At 36.1% G+C, this 19,360-nt stretch overlaps 4 protein-coding genes and 1 non-coding gene across 5 annotated transcripts; 4 read left to right on the forward strand and 1 right to left on the reverse strand.

Annotated features, from left to right (window-relative positions):
• Positions 1–3,291: 3,291 nt before the first annotated feature.
• Positions 3,292–4,658, forward strand: LOC111777605 (uncharacterized). Its single transcript, XM_023657276.2, has 2 exons — positions 3,292–4,080; positions 4,173–4,658. Exons 1-2 carry the CDS (start codon positions 3,678–3,680, stop codon positions 4,355–4,357), a joined length of 588 nt encoding a protein of 195 aa, XP_023513044.2. The 5' UTR covers positions 3,292–3,677; the 3' UTR covers positions 4,358–4,658.
• A 640-nt stretch (positions 4,659–5,298) lies between these two features.
• LOC111777606 (histone deacetylase HDT1) lies at positions 5,299–8,790 on the forward strand. Its single transcript, XM_023657278.2, has 10 exons — positions 5,299–5,452; positions 5,727–5,797; positions 5,894–6,114; positions 6,321–6,334; positions 6,439–6,492; positions 6,586–6,743; positions 7,135–7,209; positions 7,337–7,424; positions 7,965–8,082; positions 8,359–8,790. Exons 1-10 carry the CDS (start codon positions 5,440–5,442, stop codon positions 8,417–8,419), a joined length of 873 nt encoding a protein of 290 aa, XP_023513046.2. The 5' UTR covers positions 5,299–5,439; the 3' UTR covers positions 8,420–8,790.
• A 382-nt stretch (positions 8,791–9,172) lies between these two features.
• On the forward strand, positions 9,173–12,488 carry LOC111777607 (histone deacetylase HDT1). Its single transcript, XM_023657279.2, has 10 exons — positions 9,173–9,327; positions 9,749–9,819; positions 9,931–10,151; positions 10,455–10,468; positions 10,573–10,626; positions 10,718–10,893; positions 11,464–11,541; positions 11,662–11,755; positions 11,957–12,077; positions 12,160–12,488. The coding sequence occupies exons 1-10, from the start codon at positions 9,315–9,317 to the stop codon at positions 12,218–12,220; spliced, it is 903 nt and encodes a 300-aa protein (XP_023513047.1). The 5' UTR covers positions 9,173–9,314; the 3' UTR covers positions 12,221–12,488.
• Positions 12,489–13,118: 630 nt separating this feature from the next.
• Positions 13,119–13,201, forward strand: TRNAL-UAA (transfer RNA leucine (anticodon UAA)). Its single transcript has one exon. It is a non-coding gene; the product is annotated as a tRNA-Leu (tRNA).
• A 1,334-nt stretch (positions 13,202–14,535) lies between these two features.
• On the reverse strand, positions 14,536–19,360 carry LOC111777608 (glucomannan 4-beta-mannosyltransferase 2-like). Its single transcript, XM_087118364.1, has 9 exons — positions 18,665–19,360; positions 18,471–18,569; positions 18,070–18,322; positions 16,566–16,676; positions 16,076–16,212; positions 15,847–15,960; positions 15,539–15,738; positions 15,206–15,430; positions 14,536–15,102 (listed from the first exon to the last, which is right to left on the reverse strand). The coding sequence occupies exons 1-9, from the start codon at positions 18,989–18,991 to the stop codon at positions 14,940–14,942; spliced, it is 1,629 nt and encodes a 542-aa protein (XP_086974490.1). The 5' UTR covers positions 18,992–19,360; the 3' UTR covers positions 14,536–14,939.

The raw sequence follows: 19,360 nt of genomic DNA on the forward strand, positions 1-19,360 counted from the left end.
GAATTATCACTATATTTATGTACGTAACTATGTTTATATTAATACCCGAAATACTACATCCATCCATACCAAATTTATTTTAAAAAACAAAAATTATCCTTCGTATTTCGACCGTTTCCTACTCACCCGGAATTATTACTCTCAAATTTAAATTTTTATTTTATACCACATTAAGAAATTCCGAAGAAAAGTAGCCGTAGGAGTGCGAAGAAAATAATGTCATGAAAATAATGTCATGAATGTTATAGTTACTGTCGTGACAGTTCATCATGACAAAGAGCTTGTTCAATAAGTCAACAAAATAGTCTGCTTAATTAACATTCTCTGCAACATTGTTGACTAGTTTTCACGTCTGCTTGATTAATGCTTTTAAACTATTTTTCATGTCTCATAGACATAACTTCTTGATTAATGCTTTTAAATTGAATTATTTATTATCTTTATTACATTTGATTATATAACTACTTTAAATTTAAACAAAACTTAATTGGATTTAACGGCCATTAAAGTCACACCTATCACTCAAAAGTTGAATTAACAGTGTTTAATGTTAGGTCATGGGGCCTGCTCTTAACCAATGATTGTAATAGTAAAACTATTTACGGTAAAAGTCATATATAGTAAATTGTCACATATCACAAACAGTAAAATACTACCTCCCTGAAAGCTACCCATAATTATATATGATAAAAGTATATATATCTTACTCGAAAACAAAGTATATATGGTTCAGTTTATTATATATAATTTTATTCTCGCTCTTTTATATTTTTTAAAATTGTTAAAAAGTAATATTTGTCTGTATGGCGAAAAGATTTGAACCTTCTATCCCGTATGTTCTGATCTTTTAAACTAAAAAGAAGATCATATTATCTGTGTTATTTTTATACGCCTTTAGAGTAATATAAAAATTGACTCGAAACCCGAGACAAGATTGGATGACGTGTCAAATGGGATTGGTTGGCCCACACACATAAGTTATGCCTTCCCTAGACAACCCCACAACACAAACACAAACACCAAATTCCACCCGACCAACGTCTTCAATTCACTATTTGCATCTCGATTAATAAATTAATTTTATATTCATAAATATCTCCCGATAATTATGAAGAAACTCACCACTTTACCGACATTTTAATGAAGTATTAGCGTACACAACTTTATAACTGAAAATAACGACAAAACTAATTAAAATTTATGGATAATTGGTTATTAACATTTTAATTTCGTGTTAAAAAATGAAATGGAAAATGACACGTGGTTGCTGACGTGTGAAGGTCCAACCCATGTGGCAGTGCCCCCTCCAGACCAATCGTCCTTATTCGCGAAATTACGCTGAAATTTCATGCCTTGTCTGCACCTTCGATTCCACTTTTAAGATAGGGAAGAAAATAGGGAATAAAGCGCAAAACTTAGTTATTATTATTATTATTATTATTTTTAATTAATCTGTTATTTCATAGATTTTATGATATAAATTAAAAAAAATTAACTAACTTATTGGATATAAAAATAAAAGCTAATGACTTTTTAAATTAATTATTTTTAACTTTTGTTTTTATATAATTGGACGTTTTGTATTTATATACATTAGAATTGCAATTAAAATCTTGTTTCATCCGAAGAAAAGGAAACAAAATAACTATAAAAACCTCTCTCCAGGGCAGATACATTTTAAAAATATGAGGTTGACGGCTGTACGTAACAAATCAAACCGTAAAATATTTACTAGCAATAGACTTTGACTGTTATATCTAATATTTATCTATATATTAAATTTAAAATTTTCACTCTCGTAATGTATGTTTTAGGAACTAATGATGAAGACTTGTCTGGACGCTTTAAATGAACCTAGACATTTTAAAGGTGAATTATAATAAAATTAAAATGAGCCAATAAAACTATTGTGACCGATGGGAAAATGTCATCGCTATCCACTTAAAGACTATTATTCCATTACTTTTTTAATTTGATATTATTCTCTCTTATTAAATTTCTGTTAGTAAATTAACGAGCAAGCATTTTATATTTATTTTAATCTCCTTCAAAACTAGATTTAAAATAATGGAAAACTAATTTATTTTAAAAATAATTTATACGAATAAAAAATAAAATAAAGTAGAAATTATATTTGGAATTTCTCATGTTTGGCCAGCTTTGCTTCAAAAGCCAAAGGGACACACATGTAATTTTGCACATTGTTTTTTTCCCCAATATCTCAAATCATTAATAATTTATTACTATCATATTCACCTTAAATATATATTATGTATAATTTTTATACGAAACATTAATTATTTTTACATTGTCTAATATTTTAAATTGTACAACATATTACATTTTATTTTTTCATTTTGTTACTCAAATAATAATTTATAATAGTAAAAATTAAACAGTTGAAGACTATTTTATTATTATTATTTAAATAAAATAACATTTAAAAAAAAAAAAAGACAATTGAAGAGAATATAGAAATCCGATAGGGGAGAGTGGGTTCCCAATTATTTGCACGCTTTTCAACCAGAAGGGCACGTGACCAACTGCTAATCAAATATCTAAACTATTAATTAATTTATTTATATTTAAATATACGCTCTAAATTATATTTATAAAATCATTCTACTAAAAATTCCACCAAATAATAATAAATAAATAAATAAATAAATAAAAAAACGTAAATTTTACAAGCTTCTTCAACGGCTTCCGAACCCTAACGACCTCTGGTCTGACCTGCGGTAAGTGTTAGACGAACACGACTCTCCACAATGGTATGATATTGTCCACTTTGAGCATAAGCTCTCATGGCTTTGCTTTGGGCTTCCCCAAAAGGCCTCATACCAATGGAGTTAGCATTCCTCACTTATAAACCCATGATCATTCCCTAAATTAGTCGATGTGGGACTTCCATCATCCAACACCTCCCCTCGAACAAAGTGCGCCTCCCCTTAATCGAGGCTCGACTCCTTTGGAGTCTTAGTCATTTTTGACTGCCTTCGAGGAGGGGCTTGACTCCTTTTCTTTAGGAGTTCTTTGTTCGATATTTGAGGATTTGAGGATTTACCAATTTATTGGCACGACTAAGTTTAGGGCATGGCTCTGATACCATGTTAGACGAACACGACTCTCCACAATGGTATGATATTGTCCACTTTGAGCATAAGCTCTCATGGCTTTGCTTTGGGCTTCCCCAAAAGGCCTCATACCAATGGAGTTAGCATTCCTCACTTATAAACCCATGATCATTCCCTAAATTAGTCGATGTGGGACTTCCATCATCCAACAGTAAGAACCTGGTCATTTGAGCAATCAGGCAATGGACTACGGGCAATAGCCGGTTGTCCACATCTGATGGCTAGAGCGCAAGGCGCCCAACGTTGAATTTAGCAACCGGGTATAGCCCGTCTACTTCACGAGAATATTCCCGTCGGTTTCCTGTGTTTTTGTCTACGTCATCGCCTTCATCTCAGTATAAGTTCTTAATGCGCTTCACTTCATCATCAATCACAGCGCTGAATGGTTCTGCTTCTTCTCATCACTTATCTGCTTTGACTGTTTGCCGGCGACGGGAAATCTGGCTGTCCTAGAACCTCTGAACCTCTCGATTTCAGTTTCCGGCGACTGAGGTATTTCAAAAACAGAGCCTCATTTTCAATTTTGATTCGTATTTAGGAACGATGCCGAACCCTAGGTCTTACCGGAAAGGGACGGAGGATAAGACTCGGAAGGGGAAGCTTACGGAGAAGTCGTCGTCGTTCCACGGAGAGAGTTTGAAGACGACGACGACGACGACGACGACGCTACGGCGGCCGAAGACGGATCCGGAGTTGTTGTCGTTTAAGAATTTAGGTTTATCAGCGGCGTCGCTGAATGGACGGCCGAAGATGACGAAATTACTCCTGAACGTGACGATCCAGGGTATCCTAGGGCCAGTACAGGTGTTGATGTCGTCGGAGATGACCGTCGCCGACCTTGTAGCGGCTACCATACGCCAATACATGAAGGAAGGCCGTCGGCCGATTTTGCCGACTGTAAATCCTTCCGCCTTCGATCTTCATTATTCGCAATTCAGCTTAGAAAGTAAGTAGTCGATAATCAACTCAAATTCTTGTAACCGTCATTTATTTTGAATTTCGCGGGTGGTTCTAACGAGATGATGATTCGAATCTCAGGCTTGAACAAGGAGGAGAAGCTAATTGCCTTAGGATCGAGAAACTTCTATCTGTGCCCTAGAAAATCGAAGAACAGCGACGATTTAATGGCGTCTCCATCGTCGTCCTGCTCGACACAAGCCAAAGAAAGCGCGAAGAGTTCCAGCAGTTTCAGTTGGTTCAAATTCATCGATTTCCAGATTTAGTTACCGCCACACATCGAATCGATTCATAATTTTCAATCCGCCACTGTGAAAAATCATCTTCAAATTCTCTATTCCATATAAGTTTGGAATTATCTCCACTTTGCAATTGTTTGGTTAGATTATTACCGGAATTCGATCGAGCAAAGGAAAGGGAACATTTCTGCAACTCTGTTCTTCGCTTGCTTGCTCGGAATCGACACCAGAAATTTTCAATTTTCAATATGTAAATAATAATAGTTTCGATGTGGAAACTAAGATTTTCCTGTGAAGAGTAGAAATTATGTGAATTTCTTTTATCAAATTCAATTGTGATTCTGAAACATAAAGATTCAATGAACGAAGCCCCGACATGAAGAATCGTGAGATTCTGTATAGGTTTTGTTGGACGATGAAAGTCCCACATCGCTAGTTTAAGAAATGGTCATAAGTTTATAATCGAACAATACACCTTCTATTGGTATGAGGCAAGCTTATTCTCAAAGTCTCTCAAAGTAGACAATATCATACCATTATGGAGAGTCGTGTTCGTCTAACATGGTATCAGGAGCCAAGCCTCCTCGAAAGCACAGTAAAAAATGACTAAAACTCCAAAGGAGGAGTCGAGTCTCAATTAAAGGGAGGTGTACTTTGTTCAAGGGGAGGTGTTAGGTGTTGGATGATGAAGCCCAAAGCAAAGACATGAGAATTTATGTTCAAAGTGGACAATATTATACTGGGGAGTCCGTGGTCCTGTTAAAATTTTAAAATTTAAATGTAAGGGGTAATTGAATAATTATGTTTAAATCAGCCCATTGTGGTTGAAAGTTTAACACAGTCCAAGCTGAATGGGCCGGGATAAATGGATAACAAGATTTGATAGCCCAGCCCAGCCCAGCCCAGCCCAATACATTATAATTAAGCCCATCAAAATCCAGAACAAAAATTTGCGTGATTTGAAACCCTAAGAAGCTGGCGGCAATTCCCTTATAAATTGCCTTTGATTTGCTACTCTTCTTCTTCCTGGTATTGTTTTGAACTGTGTCACAGTTAACCTCTTCTCCTAAATACTTCTAAAACCCTAAACTCTTCCTCCGCCACTGTCAATGGAGTTCTGGGGTAAGTTCTTATCATATTTCCCTTATGCTATTGTCTGTTCCGTGTTTTCATAATCGTAATATCGCTTGGCTTTCGCTTTGAAGCTTCTTTCCTCTCGTTTTCTTTTTTAGCTCGGCGGGGGCGGGTACGAACTAGGGTACCCTCTCGAATTTAGTTTTGATGTCTCGAGGAGCACAAACTTATAGTTTTTGAGTGATGTCTTAAGATGATAATGTTTTATTATCATATTTGATAAATACTCGAAGTTCATAATGTTTTTTTTTTGGGGTTTTAGGTGTTGAAGTTAAGCCTGGTCAGGCACTCTCTGTGCAGCCTGGAGATCAGAAGTATCTGCATCTATCACAGGTACTGATGTTACTGCTGTAGCTATTTTTGTATATTTTCCCAGTTGAATCACCGACCCTTCCAATGCAGAGAAATTGATGAAGTATTTTTATGCAGGCGACTCTAGGTGAACTAAAGAAGGACAAAGCGAATGAATCCGTGACAATTTTTGTGAAGATTGGTGACCAGAAGCTTGTTTTGGGAATTCTCTCTGCTGAGAAGTTCCCTCAGCTATCATTTGATCTAGTGTTTGAAAAGGAATTTGAGCTCTCCCACAACGGGAAGAGTGGAAGTATTTACTGTTTGGGATACCAGGCTTCTGCTGAGGACCAAGAACAATATCCTTACTTTTTAATTTGAGGATTTATATTTCCTGCGTTGTTTGGGTTTAATGATCAAGTCAAGCAGCATGCTTTCGTATTTTGGAGCTGCCTGAATATAATATTTTATACGATCGCATTGGTTTTAAGTATTTTTCCATTTTCATCTATTTATAGTATCCTTCCTTTTCCTTAACTTTTATCTCCTGTCTTCCGTGTTCCACTGAAGAGTATTCTGGTAAGTTTTTAAACATTAATAAATGTAGCTTGCAGATGGATCTTTTCATATTCTAATTTGAGTTTCTGAAATTGATGAGCTGAGTTTGTGTTATCCCATTTCAGATTCTGATTTTGGCTCAGAAGATGAGGAACTTACATTGCAGCCTGTTCAGAATGGTAAATGCAATTGATTGTGTAAATAAATAGTGTATTAGTAGTAGGAAATATTCATGGCACTGTGCTTAATATCTAGTTAAAATTTACGTTCAGGAAAACCTAGCCAGGAGGAGGAGAAGTCCATTGTGGGAAAAAATTCAAAGAAAGCAGAAGTCAAGTCTCTTGTGCCGAGCAAGGAGGAAGGGGATGATGACTCTGAAGATGACGATGACTCTGATGAGGACGAGGATTCTGATGATGACTCTGATGAGGTAGTTTAAATGAGACGCTCCCACTTCTAGAACATCTGGTTGCGGTGATTTTAGAAAGGTTGTGCTTTTCTTAGAAGCATGACCCAGGTGCCATGGGAGAGTTAATGCATGTGTACGAAGTTTGATTTTTACTGCGAAGTCCCAATTTTGTGATTAGGTTATTTCATAGCTGGTGCCTTTTTGAAAAGTGCCCCTTGGGTTTCTTTTCAAAACACAGCTCTGAGGAAATAGAAACCCAGTGGACTCCTATAATTTTATTCATTTAGATGGTTGTTAGAGTCTATTAGTGAAGGCGTTATCCTCGTTGAATCCTTTGTTATAGGTTGTCAAGGATTTTGTTAGATGATTTAAGTTCCTTATGTGTGTTAATGGTGCTATCGATAAATTGCAGGAGATGCTTGGAGCTGAGAGTGACTCTGACGATGAAGATGATGGTACTGAAAGTGAGGAGGAGACACCAAAGAAGGTGTGTTTCAATCCTAGTTGAACTTCTATTTGTAGCAGTTTATTTGAAAATTTGACAAACCCATGTTTATTCTTGTACATTTTTTCTTCTTTTAGCATCATTTTTATCGGTTGGTGTCCTCTTGTAGGTTGAATCAGCCAAGAAGAGGCCAAACGAGTCTGCCTCGAAGACTCCTGTTTCCAAGAAGGCAAAAGTAGCTTCGGCTGAGAAGACAGGTGACTCTATCAACCATTCATTTATTTCATGATAACATTAATGAGCATTATTTCATTGTTGACTGAACTGCATTTTACTTTCGGGTTTAAATACTACTTTGGTCAGTGTATTTTAGAATTTAGTTCATTGTAGTGTTAGTATGTTTAGAATGTTCATTGTGATCCATGTATTCTTAACTTTTGTTCATTTTGGTCCTTGCACACTCATTGGCTTTCATTTTCATCTCATTTTCTTTTGTATTTTTGTGCATTAAATTCACCAATGATGATCAAAATGGATACTTTGTAAAAGTGACTAATGAACAAAAGTATAGAAACCAAAAATAATATTTAAACCCAATTTTAACATGCTGTTATGTATTGAGCATTGAATGTATCTAATCATCTCTAGAGTGGCGTGTTCTGTTAGCTTATCTCTTTGTTTATGCACTGAACACACAATGTTAGCCTAGCTTCAGAAACCTTTGTAGCCTATAAACTTTGTCCGGCCACGCCATTGCTCCTCTACTGAATCAAATTGGTGCTCAACTTGTCTTCCAGGTTCGAAGAAGGGGGGCCATACAGATACTCCCCACCCTGCCAAGAAACCCGTGAAAACTCCTTCCAAGGCAGAAACCCCAAAATCCGCAGGCCAGGTCTCTTGCAAATCCTGTGACAGGTATGTATGTCTTTATGGATTACTTGCGCTATCAATGGAATGTTGAGGATTATTGGGATTGGGAGTGTCCCACGTTGGTTAGTTTAGTGGAAGATCATGGGTTTATAAGTGAGGAATACTATCTCCATTGGTATGAGGCCTTTTGGGGAAGCCGAAAGCAAAGCCATGAGAGCTTATGCTCAAAGTAGACAATATCATACCATTGTGGAGAGTCGTGTTCGTCTAACATGGAAGAGTACTGAGGTTGCTGACGTTACTCCCTCTGCTGTTTTTTAGGTCATTTGGTTCCGACAGTGCTCTTCAGTCGCACAGTAAAGCCAAGCATGGTGGTAAGTGAAAGGAAGACGAAGACGAAGAGGAAGCTAGAAACAACAACATATTATTATTATGCAGCTCCAATATGTAATTCTTCTCTAGATACAGAGGTTGCTATCTTGGCTGAGATTTTTGTGTGGAGTGCGTTCGGATCATACAACGAGAAGCTATTGTTCGAACAAATTGAGGGAGTTTAATTTAGTTTTATTATTTATGTACGTTTGAGTCTATTTATTAGTGTTTGTAGTTCACATTTTCTCCTTAGAATATGTTATCATAGGTTGCCATTCCATTCTCTGTTTTAGGACGAAAACATCATTATTTTGGAACCCTTATGTTGTGTTTTTCTTCGTTTTTTCAAGCTAATGAAAGCCGTAATTTTTGTGCATCAAATTGTCTCGGCTCGGTTCGGTGCGATTCATACATGTTTGGACGAAAAAAAATATTAAGATTATGCTCGAATGATCGATGCAATTCATGAAGAACATATTCAATATTGATACGATATTTGTTTCGTGTAGCGGTTTTAACTTAAAATGTTTGGATGATCAAATCTCCATAATTCTCCATAATTCTTCATATTTGCATTAAGGAAAGGCAAATCCAAGAGCCTGTTTTTAATGTAATATTTGTGAAAATACGGCAGAAAATTCGTATATGGGCCTAAGGAATTGGGCTTTAGGTCTGAGCTGAGCCCAAACCATGAACGCCTGGGCCTCCAAGTCCAGCCCAGGCCCACACTGACATCCGCTCGATTATTTGAAACCCTAGGCCTCCCAAAACCTGGCGGCAATTCCCTTATAAAATGCTTTAAACATTTGCCACCACCAATCCGATCGTTCCTTCTCAAGCTGTGTCACCCTTCATTTGCTCTTCAGGGCTTTTCTTAAACCCTAGCGTCTTCTACCTACTCGTCAATGGAGTTTTGGGGTAAGCTATTCTGGTTTTTCGTTTCTTTTAGCTAAATCATGTTAGTTTTTTCATTAGAAACACTCGCTGTTATTCAGGTCTTCTCCATGCTCCACTTTTGATCCTGTCGACGTCTGTTTTGTTTTCGGATTGCATCGTATATTGCTCGTTTTAACTTTTTTGTAATCCCAATTTGTTTATCCCGTTTTCGTTGCATTGTATGTGTGAGTTGTAACCTTTTGTTGTATGCCATGCTTTGCGTTCCCCCTACTAAGCTTCTTCTCCTCCTCTTATTCCTTTTTCATATTTCTTTTTTTGGGGGCGGTGGTGGCTGTCTGTAAAGAATCTGTCTCCTAATCTTTAGATTGCCTATAGCCGTAACGAGTTATTTAATCTGTGAGTCTATGAATTGAGAACATTCGTCATGTTTTTGGGATTGTAGGTGTTGAAGTCAAGTCTGGTAAGCCACTTGTTGTGAAGCCTGGAATTCAAAAATATCTGCATCTGTCACAGGTGGGTGTCGTTTTTGTTATTTTATTTTAAATTTCCTGTTGAGCCTCTGAGTTTCCTGTTTTAGTTACAACTATACCCATGTTGATAATTTTATGAAACGCTTCTATGCAGGCGACTCTAGGCGAAATAAAGAAAGACAAAGCGAATGAAAATGTGACTATTTTCTTGAAGATTGGTGACCAGAAGCTTGTTCTGGGAATTCTCTCCGCAGAGAAGTTTCCCCAGCTATCATTTGATCTCGTGTTTGAGAAGGAATTTGAGCTCTCCCACAACGGGAAGAGTGGAAGTGTTTACTGTGCTGGATACCAGGCTTTCGCGGAGGATCAAGAACAATATCCTTTCTTTTGAATTTGACAATCTTTATTTCCCCTTAAGATAATGATAGAAAGCCTTTGCGTTGTTTGATGTTTGATAGGAACAATGCTTTTTTAGTTTGTATTTTATTTTTTAAATTGAAAATTGTACTTTTTAGCCCCTCATGGCTGACCCAAAATTTTGAAGTTTTTCTAATGGTTTTCTTATTTTTAGTTGAATGCTATTTTACATGGTGGCACTTGCTTTTAGTACGACTCTATTTTCTGTAGTTTGCAATTTATTTTTATTTTCCTTGACCAGCTCCTTTTTCTTGTTGCCACGGATGGTTACTTTGGTAAGTTGTTTTTACTTTCATAGGTTCCTGTACGCATTTATCTTTTGAATTCTTATATTAGTTTGAGATGTCAATTAACTTGAGTGTGTGTTATTTCATATCAGATTCTGATTCTGGCTCGGAGGATGAAGAACTTGCATTGCCCCCTGCTCAAAATGGTAAATGCATACTATTATGATAATATTTTTACTGCTTTGGCTGTAGGAAATATACTCTACTTACATTTATCTCGTCATGATTTACTTTCAGGAAAACCTAGTCAGAAGGAGGAGAAGTCTATTTCAGATAAAAGTAATGGTGCAAAGGCCGCTTCTTTGAAGAAGCCAAATGTGAAGCCTCTTGAACCAAGCAAGGATGAGGATGATGAGTCTGATGACGATGATGAATCTGACGAGGATGAAGATTCTGATGATGAATCTGATGAGGTAGTATAAAAAGAGATTATTTTGTCTTTTAATATGTTTTTTGAGAATTCTTCCATGCATCGAACCAATGTAACTGATTCCGTGGTGGAAATTTGAATCAATTTAATTTTTATGGGAGTGATAATCCTTGGTTATGGTTAGTTCTGTAGCTGGTCCTGTTTGAACACCACAGTTAACTTTGCCGGTTGTCTTTTTTTTTTTTTTTTTTTTTTTAAATTTTTTTTAAATTTTTTTTAAACAAAGTAATCAGGGGCGATAAGATTCTATACATATTTTTTGCCCTTGTGTCCTGTTCTGTAAATGGGCTTCTCATCCACATTATGTATTTGAATTGCAATTTGATGGCCATTTGTAATGGTATTCCTATCACCAAGACAATATGTATGAAGTATATATTGTTTTCTATGAATCACGTGGCAACCAATCTTGATTACGTTAGTTTTGTCTAAAGAATCATGTGAAGCACTCGTAATCTGGATTTTTAGTGAAGATAGTTAGTGGTGTAACAATCCGGGTTTGGAATGTTTTTTGAGATTTAGCGCTGACATTTACATTTGTGATGAATGGCAGGAAATGCTTAATGCTGACGGTGGTGATTCTGATGATGAAGATGATGACTCTGACAGTGATGAGGAGACACCGAAAAAGGTTTTTTTAGTCATAGTTTCTATTGTCATCTTTTTGTTACTGTTTTATGTGACAGCTTTAACATTTTTATCTTCAGTCGATTATCGATATCATTATTTTGATGACCTCTTGTCCTTTTAGATTGAACCAACCAAGAAGAGGTCGAATGAGTCTGCCACCAAGTCAACACCCCTCCCTGCAAAGAAGGCGAAGTTAGCTTCGCCTGGAAAGACTGGTAACTCTTTTGACCATTTATTTATTTTGCATAGTAACAGTTAGGCATAAGCAATGTTATATTTGCAGATAGTTATTATCCTTACTCTTTTATTTATGAAGTGATCAGGTTCAGAAGTGGATATTTGCTTCAAAATTTGATGTGCACCCTATTATATGTCCATTCAAATGGTGCTGAATTTGTTTGTTGGTTGTTTGCCAGATTCAAAGAAGGGGGGCCATACGGCTACTCCACACCCAGCCAAGAAAACTGGTAAAACTCCTGCTGCCAAGTTAGAAAGCCCGAAATCCGGTGGTCAGTTCTCTTGCAAGTCCTGCGACAGGTATTGTTTAGTCATTATATATCACCTTCCTGAAAATGGAAGGTTTCGCACGTTGTTGACCATATGTTCTCCGTTGTATCAGGGCATTCGGTTCTGATGGTGCACTTCAGTCTCACAGTAAAGCTAAGCACGGGGGTAAGTAAAAACGAAGAGTGCCATAGTTTCTTTACAGCTTAAATAGGTTGGTTTCTAGATAGGTTGCAGGCTTGGCTGAAATTTTGTGTGAGGGTTGGGATTTTAGAACGAGGAATGTATTTTTTTTCAACTTGAGGAAGAAGATGAATTTAGTTTGATAAATGTATGAATGATGTTTTCTGGTCTAATTGCTGTGTAACTCATTCGCGTGCATTTTACTTTGGTGGAACTCTGTATCAGTCCTTTCAAGCAATGAAAGCGGAAATGTGTTCAATATATTATGGATTAATGCCTCTAGTATGGGAAGATTGTCGATGGCCATCCTTAATGAAATATTTTCTTAAATCTTTCATAACACTAATTCAAAGTCATTGAAATATGTTAGCTGGCCTTAATAACACTAATTCTTTCTTTTTTATTTACGGCTCCTAAAATATTAAATTAATTAGAAACGGAAAGTTTCACCTTCCATTTGAGTTTTTAAAAACACCTCTAAATACTTTTAAAAAATCCTCATAATACTTCATTTAAAAAACACTTTCTTAATACTCTTAATCGAGTAATTGGAAATTGTTTAAGTAGGTTGCGCTAGGTTAGGTTAATTTGCCCTTCTTTGACCCTTACTGCCCAACCGGATAGCGGATGGCGGATAGCTAATGTGTTCCACACCCCAAACATACCATTGGGAAGGGATTCATTAATTAAATCTGTTCGGTTTAGAAAATCTTTTTGGGTATTAGAATTTTTTTAAAAAAAAGTTAAGACGCATTATTGAAAAATTTCAAAAACCAAACCAGACCCACATTTTTTTTTGATTGAATGGTGCATCGAGTAATATTAAGGGTTTACTAAATATGGTTGTGATGTGTTGTTAATTATAAAAATTTAGTTCATTGTCAACAAACAGCTGGTTTGCCCGAGTGGTTAAGGGGGAAGACTTAAGATCTTCTGTACATAAGTACGCGTGGGTTCGAACCCCACAGCCAGCAATCTTTTTTTTTTCTATTTTTTTTTTATCTCATTTATCTTCCTTTTAAAAGCTACATTTATATTAAAAAACAGTTGTTCTTATCTATGAAAATTCAATGAGATAAAAATATGCAGGTTAATTTTTTTTTTTTAAATTTTAAAAAATTAAAATTAAAGACCAAATTTAGGAGGTTAATAAATACTTGTGAGTATTCATAGATTAAATGGACAAAAAGAAAAATGAAAATGTTGGAGACTAAGATTAATATTAAAATCCCAATAAAAGGATTAATGATGAATAAGATTAGAGTTACATTATTACATATCTTTTGATTTAAGTTATTTTGAGTGCAAATCTATACTCTTCCAATTATGACCCCAAAAAAAAAAAAAAAAAAAAAAAAAAAAAAAAAAAAAAAAAAAAAAAGACCACATATCCAATTATGGCCTTACTTTGAGCTTAAATTCAGCAAAGCCCATTCATTCTCTTTTAAGTTTAATAAATTATATATAAACAATATTTATGTGTATCTTGAATTCCACCAATTTATTATTATTTTTTTACACCACAATTGTGATTTTAAAATAAAAATCAAAATGTGAAAAGACAATTCTCTCCTAACTTATTTATTATTATGTTGGCATTCATTATTTTGAGCATATTGTCAGACCCACTTGCCCTCCATCTCCCTCTCTTCAATAACATTCACACACAAATACTAAAATAACCTTAGGGTTTAGGGTTACAAAATTAAATTATTAAGTCAACTATAATCTTTTTTTAATCTTCAACTCTCCATTTTTGTCATTATTATTCAATTGACCACCTTACCTTAGGTCAGCTATAAATACATTTAATTAAGAGAACATCCAGATATTAAAATTTTCAATTTCAAATCTCAAAATTTAAATTAATTGAGAATCATGAAGAAGCTAATCCAAAATGCTCGAGTATGAATGAAGTGTTATTATTAGCTAACTGCGTTAGTTTTGGTATTCATAATTGGTGTGACCAATAAGTTTATCCAAACTAACTAACCTATAAACAATTGGCATTTAATTTATCAACAACCAACATACTTCTACTTCAAGTCAACATTTTCCAATCTTATTAAATACCCATTCACCTAATTTTCAACACCTTTTACGAAGATTTGACCCATATAAGCATCTTTACAAGGACATGAAACTTCTCTCCGGTAAACGTACTTTAAAAATCGTGAAACTAACAATGATACGTAACGAGTCAAAACAGACAATATCTACTAGCGGTAGGCTTGAGTCATTACAAATGGTATCAAGGCTAGACACTGCGTGGTGTGCCGCTAAGGACGTTCAGCTCCCAAAGAAAGGCTTGAGAAATGGTAAACCATTGTTATTACAAGTCCATCCTTTAATCCATGTCCATTATTCCCTCACAAAACTCTTAAGGAAAAAGGTAACAAATGGGCCAACTCCATTCAATGACAAAAAGTATTTCACAATCTCAAAAAAAAAAAACAATCTAAATGATGAAAATACCCATAACAATTCCCCTTTTTCCTCTTCAAATCCTAACCTCTCTGTTCTTGTTCATCATGTTCATCATGTTCATCTTGTTCTTCCAAGAAGCTGAACTGAACTATTGCCTGAAACCCCCCTTTGTTGTTCTAAGTTAGGCAGGCTACTCCTTCTGTAGAACATTATCAGCTTTACTAAATATATCATATATATATATATATATAAATAATCTTTTTCAAAGGAAGTGATCTTCGCTTCTCAAGAGCTTGGGATGATGGTGCCAACATAGCCAATTCCAGTGATCAGAAAGCTGAATGTCTGAAGGAATAGATACACAAAGTAGCAGTTCTTCCCATGAACAAAGTCATAGCAACCACACAAGAACAGGAACGCTGCAAATCCCAGCTCCAATGTGTTGATTCTGTCCTCATTTCAAACAAAAATAACAACACAACACTCAGTTTTCACAATTGCCAAACATAATTCAGTTCTGTTCAAGAGGATGTTTTTTTTTTTTTTTTTACCTGTCTCCCAACTTGCACCTCAACCTTATTTTAGGCACTTTGGCATTTGCCTTCAGCTTGGCAGCATCAGCAGCTGCCTTGTTCTTCAGAGCATCTCCAAGTTTTTCAGTCACAACCCATTCGTTGGCTCGACCCGCTTCGAACAGACCGATCAGAGTCGCTTTCGTGCGGTGCAATGACATCACGTTTTCGAAAAGAATCCAGTAGAACAGAAGGTGAATTGACCTGCATTTTTTTTTTTTCCATAGCACAAGAAGAGAAAGATGAATTTTGGTGTTTTGTTGTAAAAGAACACACACAAAAATTGGCTGTCAAAAAAACACAAAATCAAACCTTGGAGTTCCCACTGAGTTCAAAATGGTAATGATTGAAGGAATGTAAACAGCTCCCCAGATTGGTACATACACTTCAGGTACCAAAATGGTAAGGGGAAGAACAACACAGTAAAAGAAGAAAGTAACCATATGGGCAATGATCTTCCGAACGAAGAAGAAACTGTAAATCACATAAACTTTCTTCCAGAATTTAACTTTCTGCAACAACAACAACAACAAAAGTTCATGGAGAGCTTATCAGCTTTGATTATGGATTCAACAAGAAACTATTTGGGTTATTTATGTTAGCAGAGATTAAGGTAAGACCTTGTTTCTGACAATTTCCATGACCATTTTGCGGAAAAGATTGGCAGGGCCACAAGACCATCGGTGCTGCTGGAAACGGAAGGCTTTGAAAGTACTAGGAAGCTCACTTTTTACCTGTAATCAAGAAACATGACAAGAACTTCATTGTTTGGTCGGAAAATCCAACAACGACAAGAAACAGCACAAGAAAAGTTGGTTTTTTTTTCAAATGGGTAATTTTTTTTTTCACCTGCAGGTCACCTAAGTAGACAAATTTCCAGCCTCTAAGACTAGCTCGAACCGCAAGGTCCATGTCTTCCACTGTGGTCCTGTCCTTCCACCCACCTGCCTCATTAATTGCCGCAATTCTCCATACACCAGCAGTTCCTGTAACATGTCACACGTTAGAAATCACGATTCTCACAATGGTACGATATTATCCATTTTGAGCATAAGCTCTGATAGCATTAGCCCAAAAGACCTCATAGAGATAGTATTCCTCACTTATAAACCCAACAATCCTCGACGTCACATATTCATATACTACACACTATCCCACCCTCATTCGAATTTTTAGTCAAATTTTAAAAACAAAATGGTTATCAAATAAGGTATAGACACAAATTCATACGATGAACGATGATCTTTGTATAAAATGGTCGTGACCCATTACTAAAATATGCTTGTTCGTGAGTATAAATGACCATGATCATGTGTTTATGAGGGATAGAGTAGAATACCATTGAAGCCAAAGAAGGCATGGGTAGCAGACCCAACTTCTTGCTCCACTGTGAAATGGTAATCCAAAGACATCTCTTGCATTCTGGTCAACAAGCACTCATCTGCATTCACTATTGCCAAAAAAAAAAAAAAAAAAAAAAAAAAAAATTTAGAAATTTTCGTGTAATAAAAAAATTGAAATAATTAATTATGAATTGAAAAACACTTTTCCAACTAAAATCAACAAGTAACTATGAAGAATAATCATTGTTATAAATGTAATAATAATAATAATAATAATAATAATAATATTCTGACTCATCCACAAAAAGAAGCAGGCCACGTGGACATGTACAGGTAATCAAGTGTGACCCACATGGAGGAAGTTTCATGTGGGGAATGAGTTGGCAACTTTTGATTAGTTAATTGGGCAAATTTGATTCACGGTATTCCCGTTATACCCCTAACGTGATCACAGCAAAGAATGTGCCACGTCATCCAGAGCAAGACAAACTTCGGTAGTGTCGGTAGCAATTACGAGGCCTACCAATAAGGCGTTTATTGTACGTAACACTTTAAATAAATACCCAAATTAAATTAAATTTAACAAAAAACAAAAAAGAAAAGGAATTTCGTGGAAAAGCCACGTGGACAGTAGTGGCAGCTTTTTTCCAAATGACAAAACTACCCCGAACTCTACGGAGAAAAAGTTTTCAGAATAGGAAATTACAATTCTACCCCGCTCAACACTGCAAGTTCTGGTATGCTTAAGGGACAGGATGTTGACAATTGGCAAAAAGGCCATAACGTTTTACATAATTTATTAATCGACCTAAAAAAAAAAAAAAATTAAATTAGTCTAAAGTCTTACCTACTAAACCATATTACATTATACTATATTCTAAATCTTATGAAATTTAAATTTATTGAAAAATACAAAAATTAATTAATTCTATATATATATAAAATGGGACTAAGATTATATGAAATAAATCATACATTTTAGCAAATGCTAGGTATTTTTCTTATAATATTTAATTTAATTTAATTTTTTGTTCAGAGAGTGGGGACCACAGCTCGTGATGAGCTTTCTGTAGAACATGTGTCCCGATCATGGTGGCAGAGAGGGTTTCTAAAATGTGGGGACCACCCCGTGATTGATGGTTCTTTTTTGTGTGTGTGTGTTAATGTGGGCCCCACATACCCCTCCTGCATCCAATCTCCCCCCGCCGACGATAAGGGGGTTGATTAGACAAAAAAAAAAAAAAAAAAAAAAAAAAACAATTTATTTATTTATTTATTTATTTATTTGGTTCTATCTTTTTTAAAAGACTGCTATTATTCGACCACCGACACTCTAGGAAATTGCATCACAGATAATTAAACGAACCCATAAATGGAATTAATCAACGCTTATGTTGAATTTCCTCAAATAAACAATGCAGCTAAATCAATCACAAGAACATGAACCAAAACGGAATCGAATTGACTGTAAAATGGAAAAGAACAGGTAAAGCAGCTTACCGAATCTCCAGCGAGCTTGAACCAGAGCAATATCTGGGTTATGGACTAAGAACGGAATGGCCCGCCGGAGATAATCTGGCTCCGGCCTGAAATCGGCGTCGAAAATGGCGACATATTCACAGTGTTTAACGTAACTCCGTTTAAGCCCTTCTTTCAGAGCTCCAGCTTTGTACCCTCCTCTGGTTTCTCTGATTTGGTATGTTATGTTGATCCCTTTGCTTGCCCATCTTAGGCATTCTTGTTCCACCATTTGCTGCAAAAATGTGTGTAAATCCACATTGGAGTTCGATTGATTGAAGATTCGATAAGAATCGTGTGGGTTTCGTGTTGGGAAATCTGGTTTTTGTGATTTGGGGATTGAAAACGATGAGAGTCAGGAGATTAGAAGAGTTTTTGAGTACCTTAATGACAGGGTCGGTTGAATCGTCAAGAACTTGGATGACGAGGCGGTCGGCCGGCCATGAAAGTCCACAAGCAGCTCCAATGGAGATCTTGTAAACCTGCAACAAACAAAACAGCCGCAGATTTCAGAACTCTGTTATTTGATGAACAAATGTAGCAGAAAACAGGGGAGGAAAAATTGAGGAGAACCCACCTCTCTTTCGTTAAACATAGGGATTTGAATAAGAACATGAGGGAAATTGGAGCTTCCCAATTCCAAATCATCCTGAATGGGTTCATAATTGTAACGTTTCTCAGGTTTCTTCCAAAAGAGCTTAACCAGAATAATGACAATTCCCATATAAAGCCTTTCAAAGAAAAGCATGAGAGACATTGCCAATGAGATATAAACCATTAATCTAAGCACAGGAACTATCAATGGCGCTTTGATGAGGTCCCATATGAGCCAAATTTGGTCAGTGAAATCGCCTCTTCCACCTTGAAACGACTCCGGTAAGAGAACCTGTGAAGCTTCTGCCATGGCCTCTGTCTGAAACAGAGCGGCGAATGAAGAAGAAGAAGAAGAAACCGACGGATGGATGGGTTTTAAAGGATTTTGAAAGAAAGAAACAAGTAAATGGGAATGGGAGTGGCTTAAATGGAAGGGAAATAACAAAAATCCTTGGAAATATGGAAAACAGAGCAGAAAAGGGAAGTTACAACTCAGATCTCCCTCTTCTTTGTAGTAGAAAATTGATGTGATCTCTGTTCTTTGTCTCTCTCTTAACAACCTGGCCAACCCCCCAATGGCCAACCCCCCCAATGGCCTCTGCGTCTGCCGCTGCCTCTGCTACCAAAAGTAATATTTTAGGGGGAAATTGAAGAAGGGGATAAACAGTAGCAAGGCCAG

The sequence above is a fragment of the Cucurbita pepo genome, chromosome 16 (assembly GCF_057944985.1).
Source record: "Cucurbita pepo subsp. pepo isolate OVF chromosome 16, ASM5794498v1, whole genome shotgun sequence".
NCBI classification, from domain to species: Eukaryota; Viridiplantae; Streptophyta; class Magnoliopsida; order Cucurbitales; family Cucurbitaceae; genus Cucurbita; species Cucurbita pepo.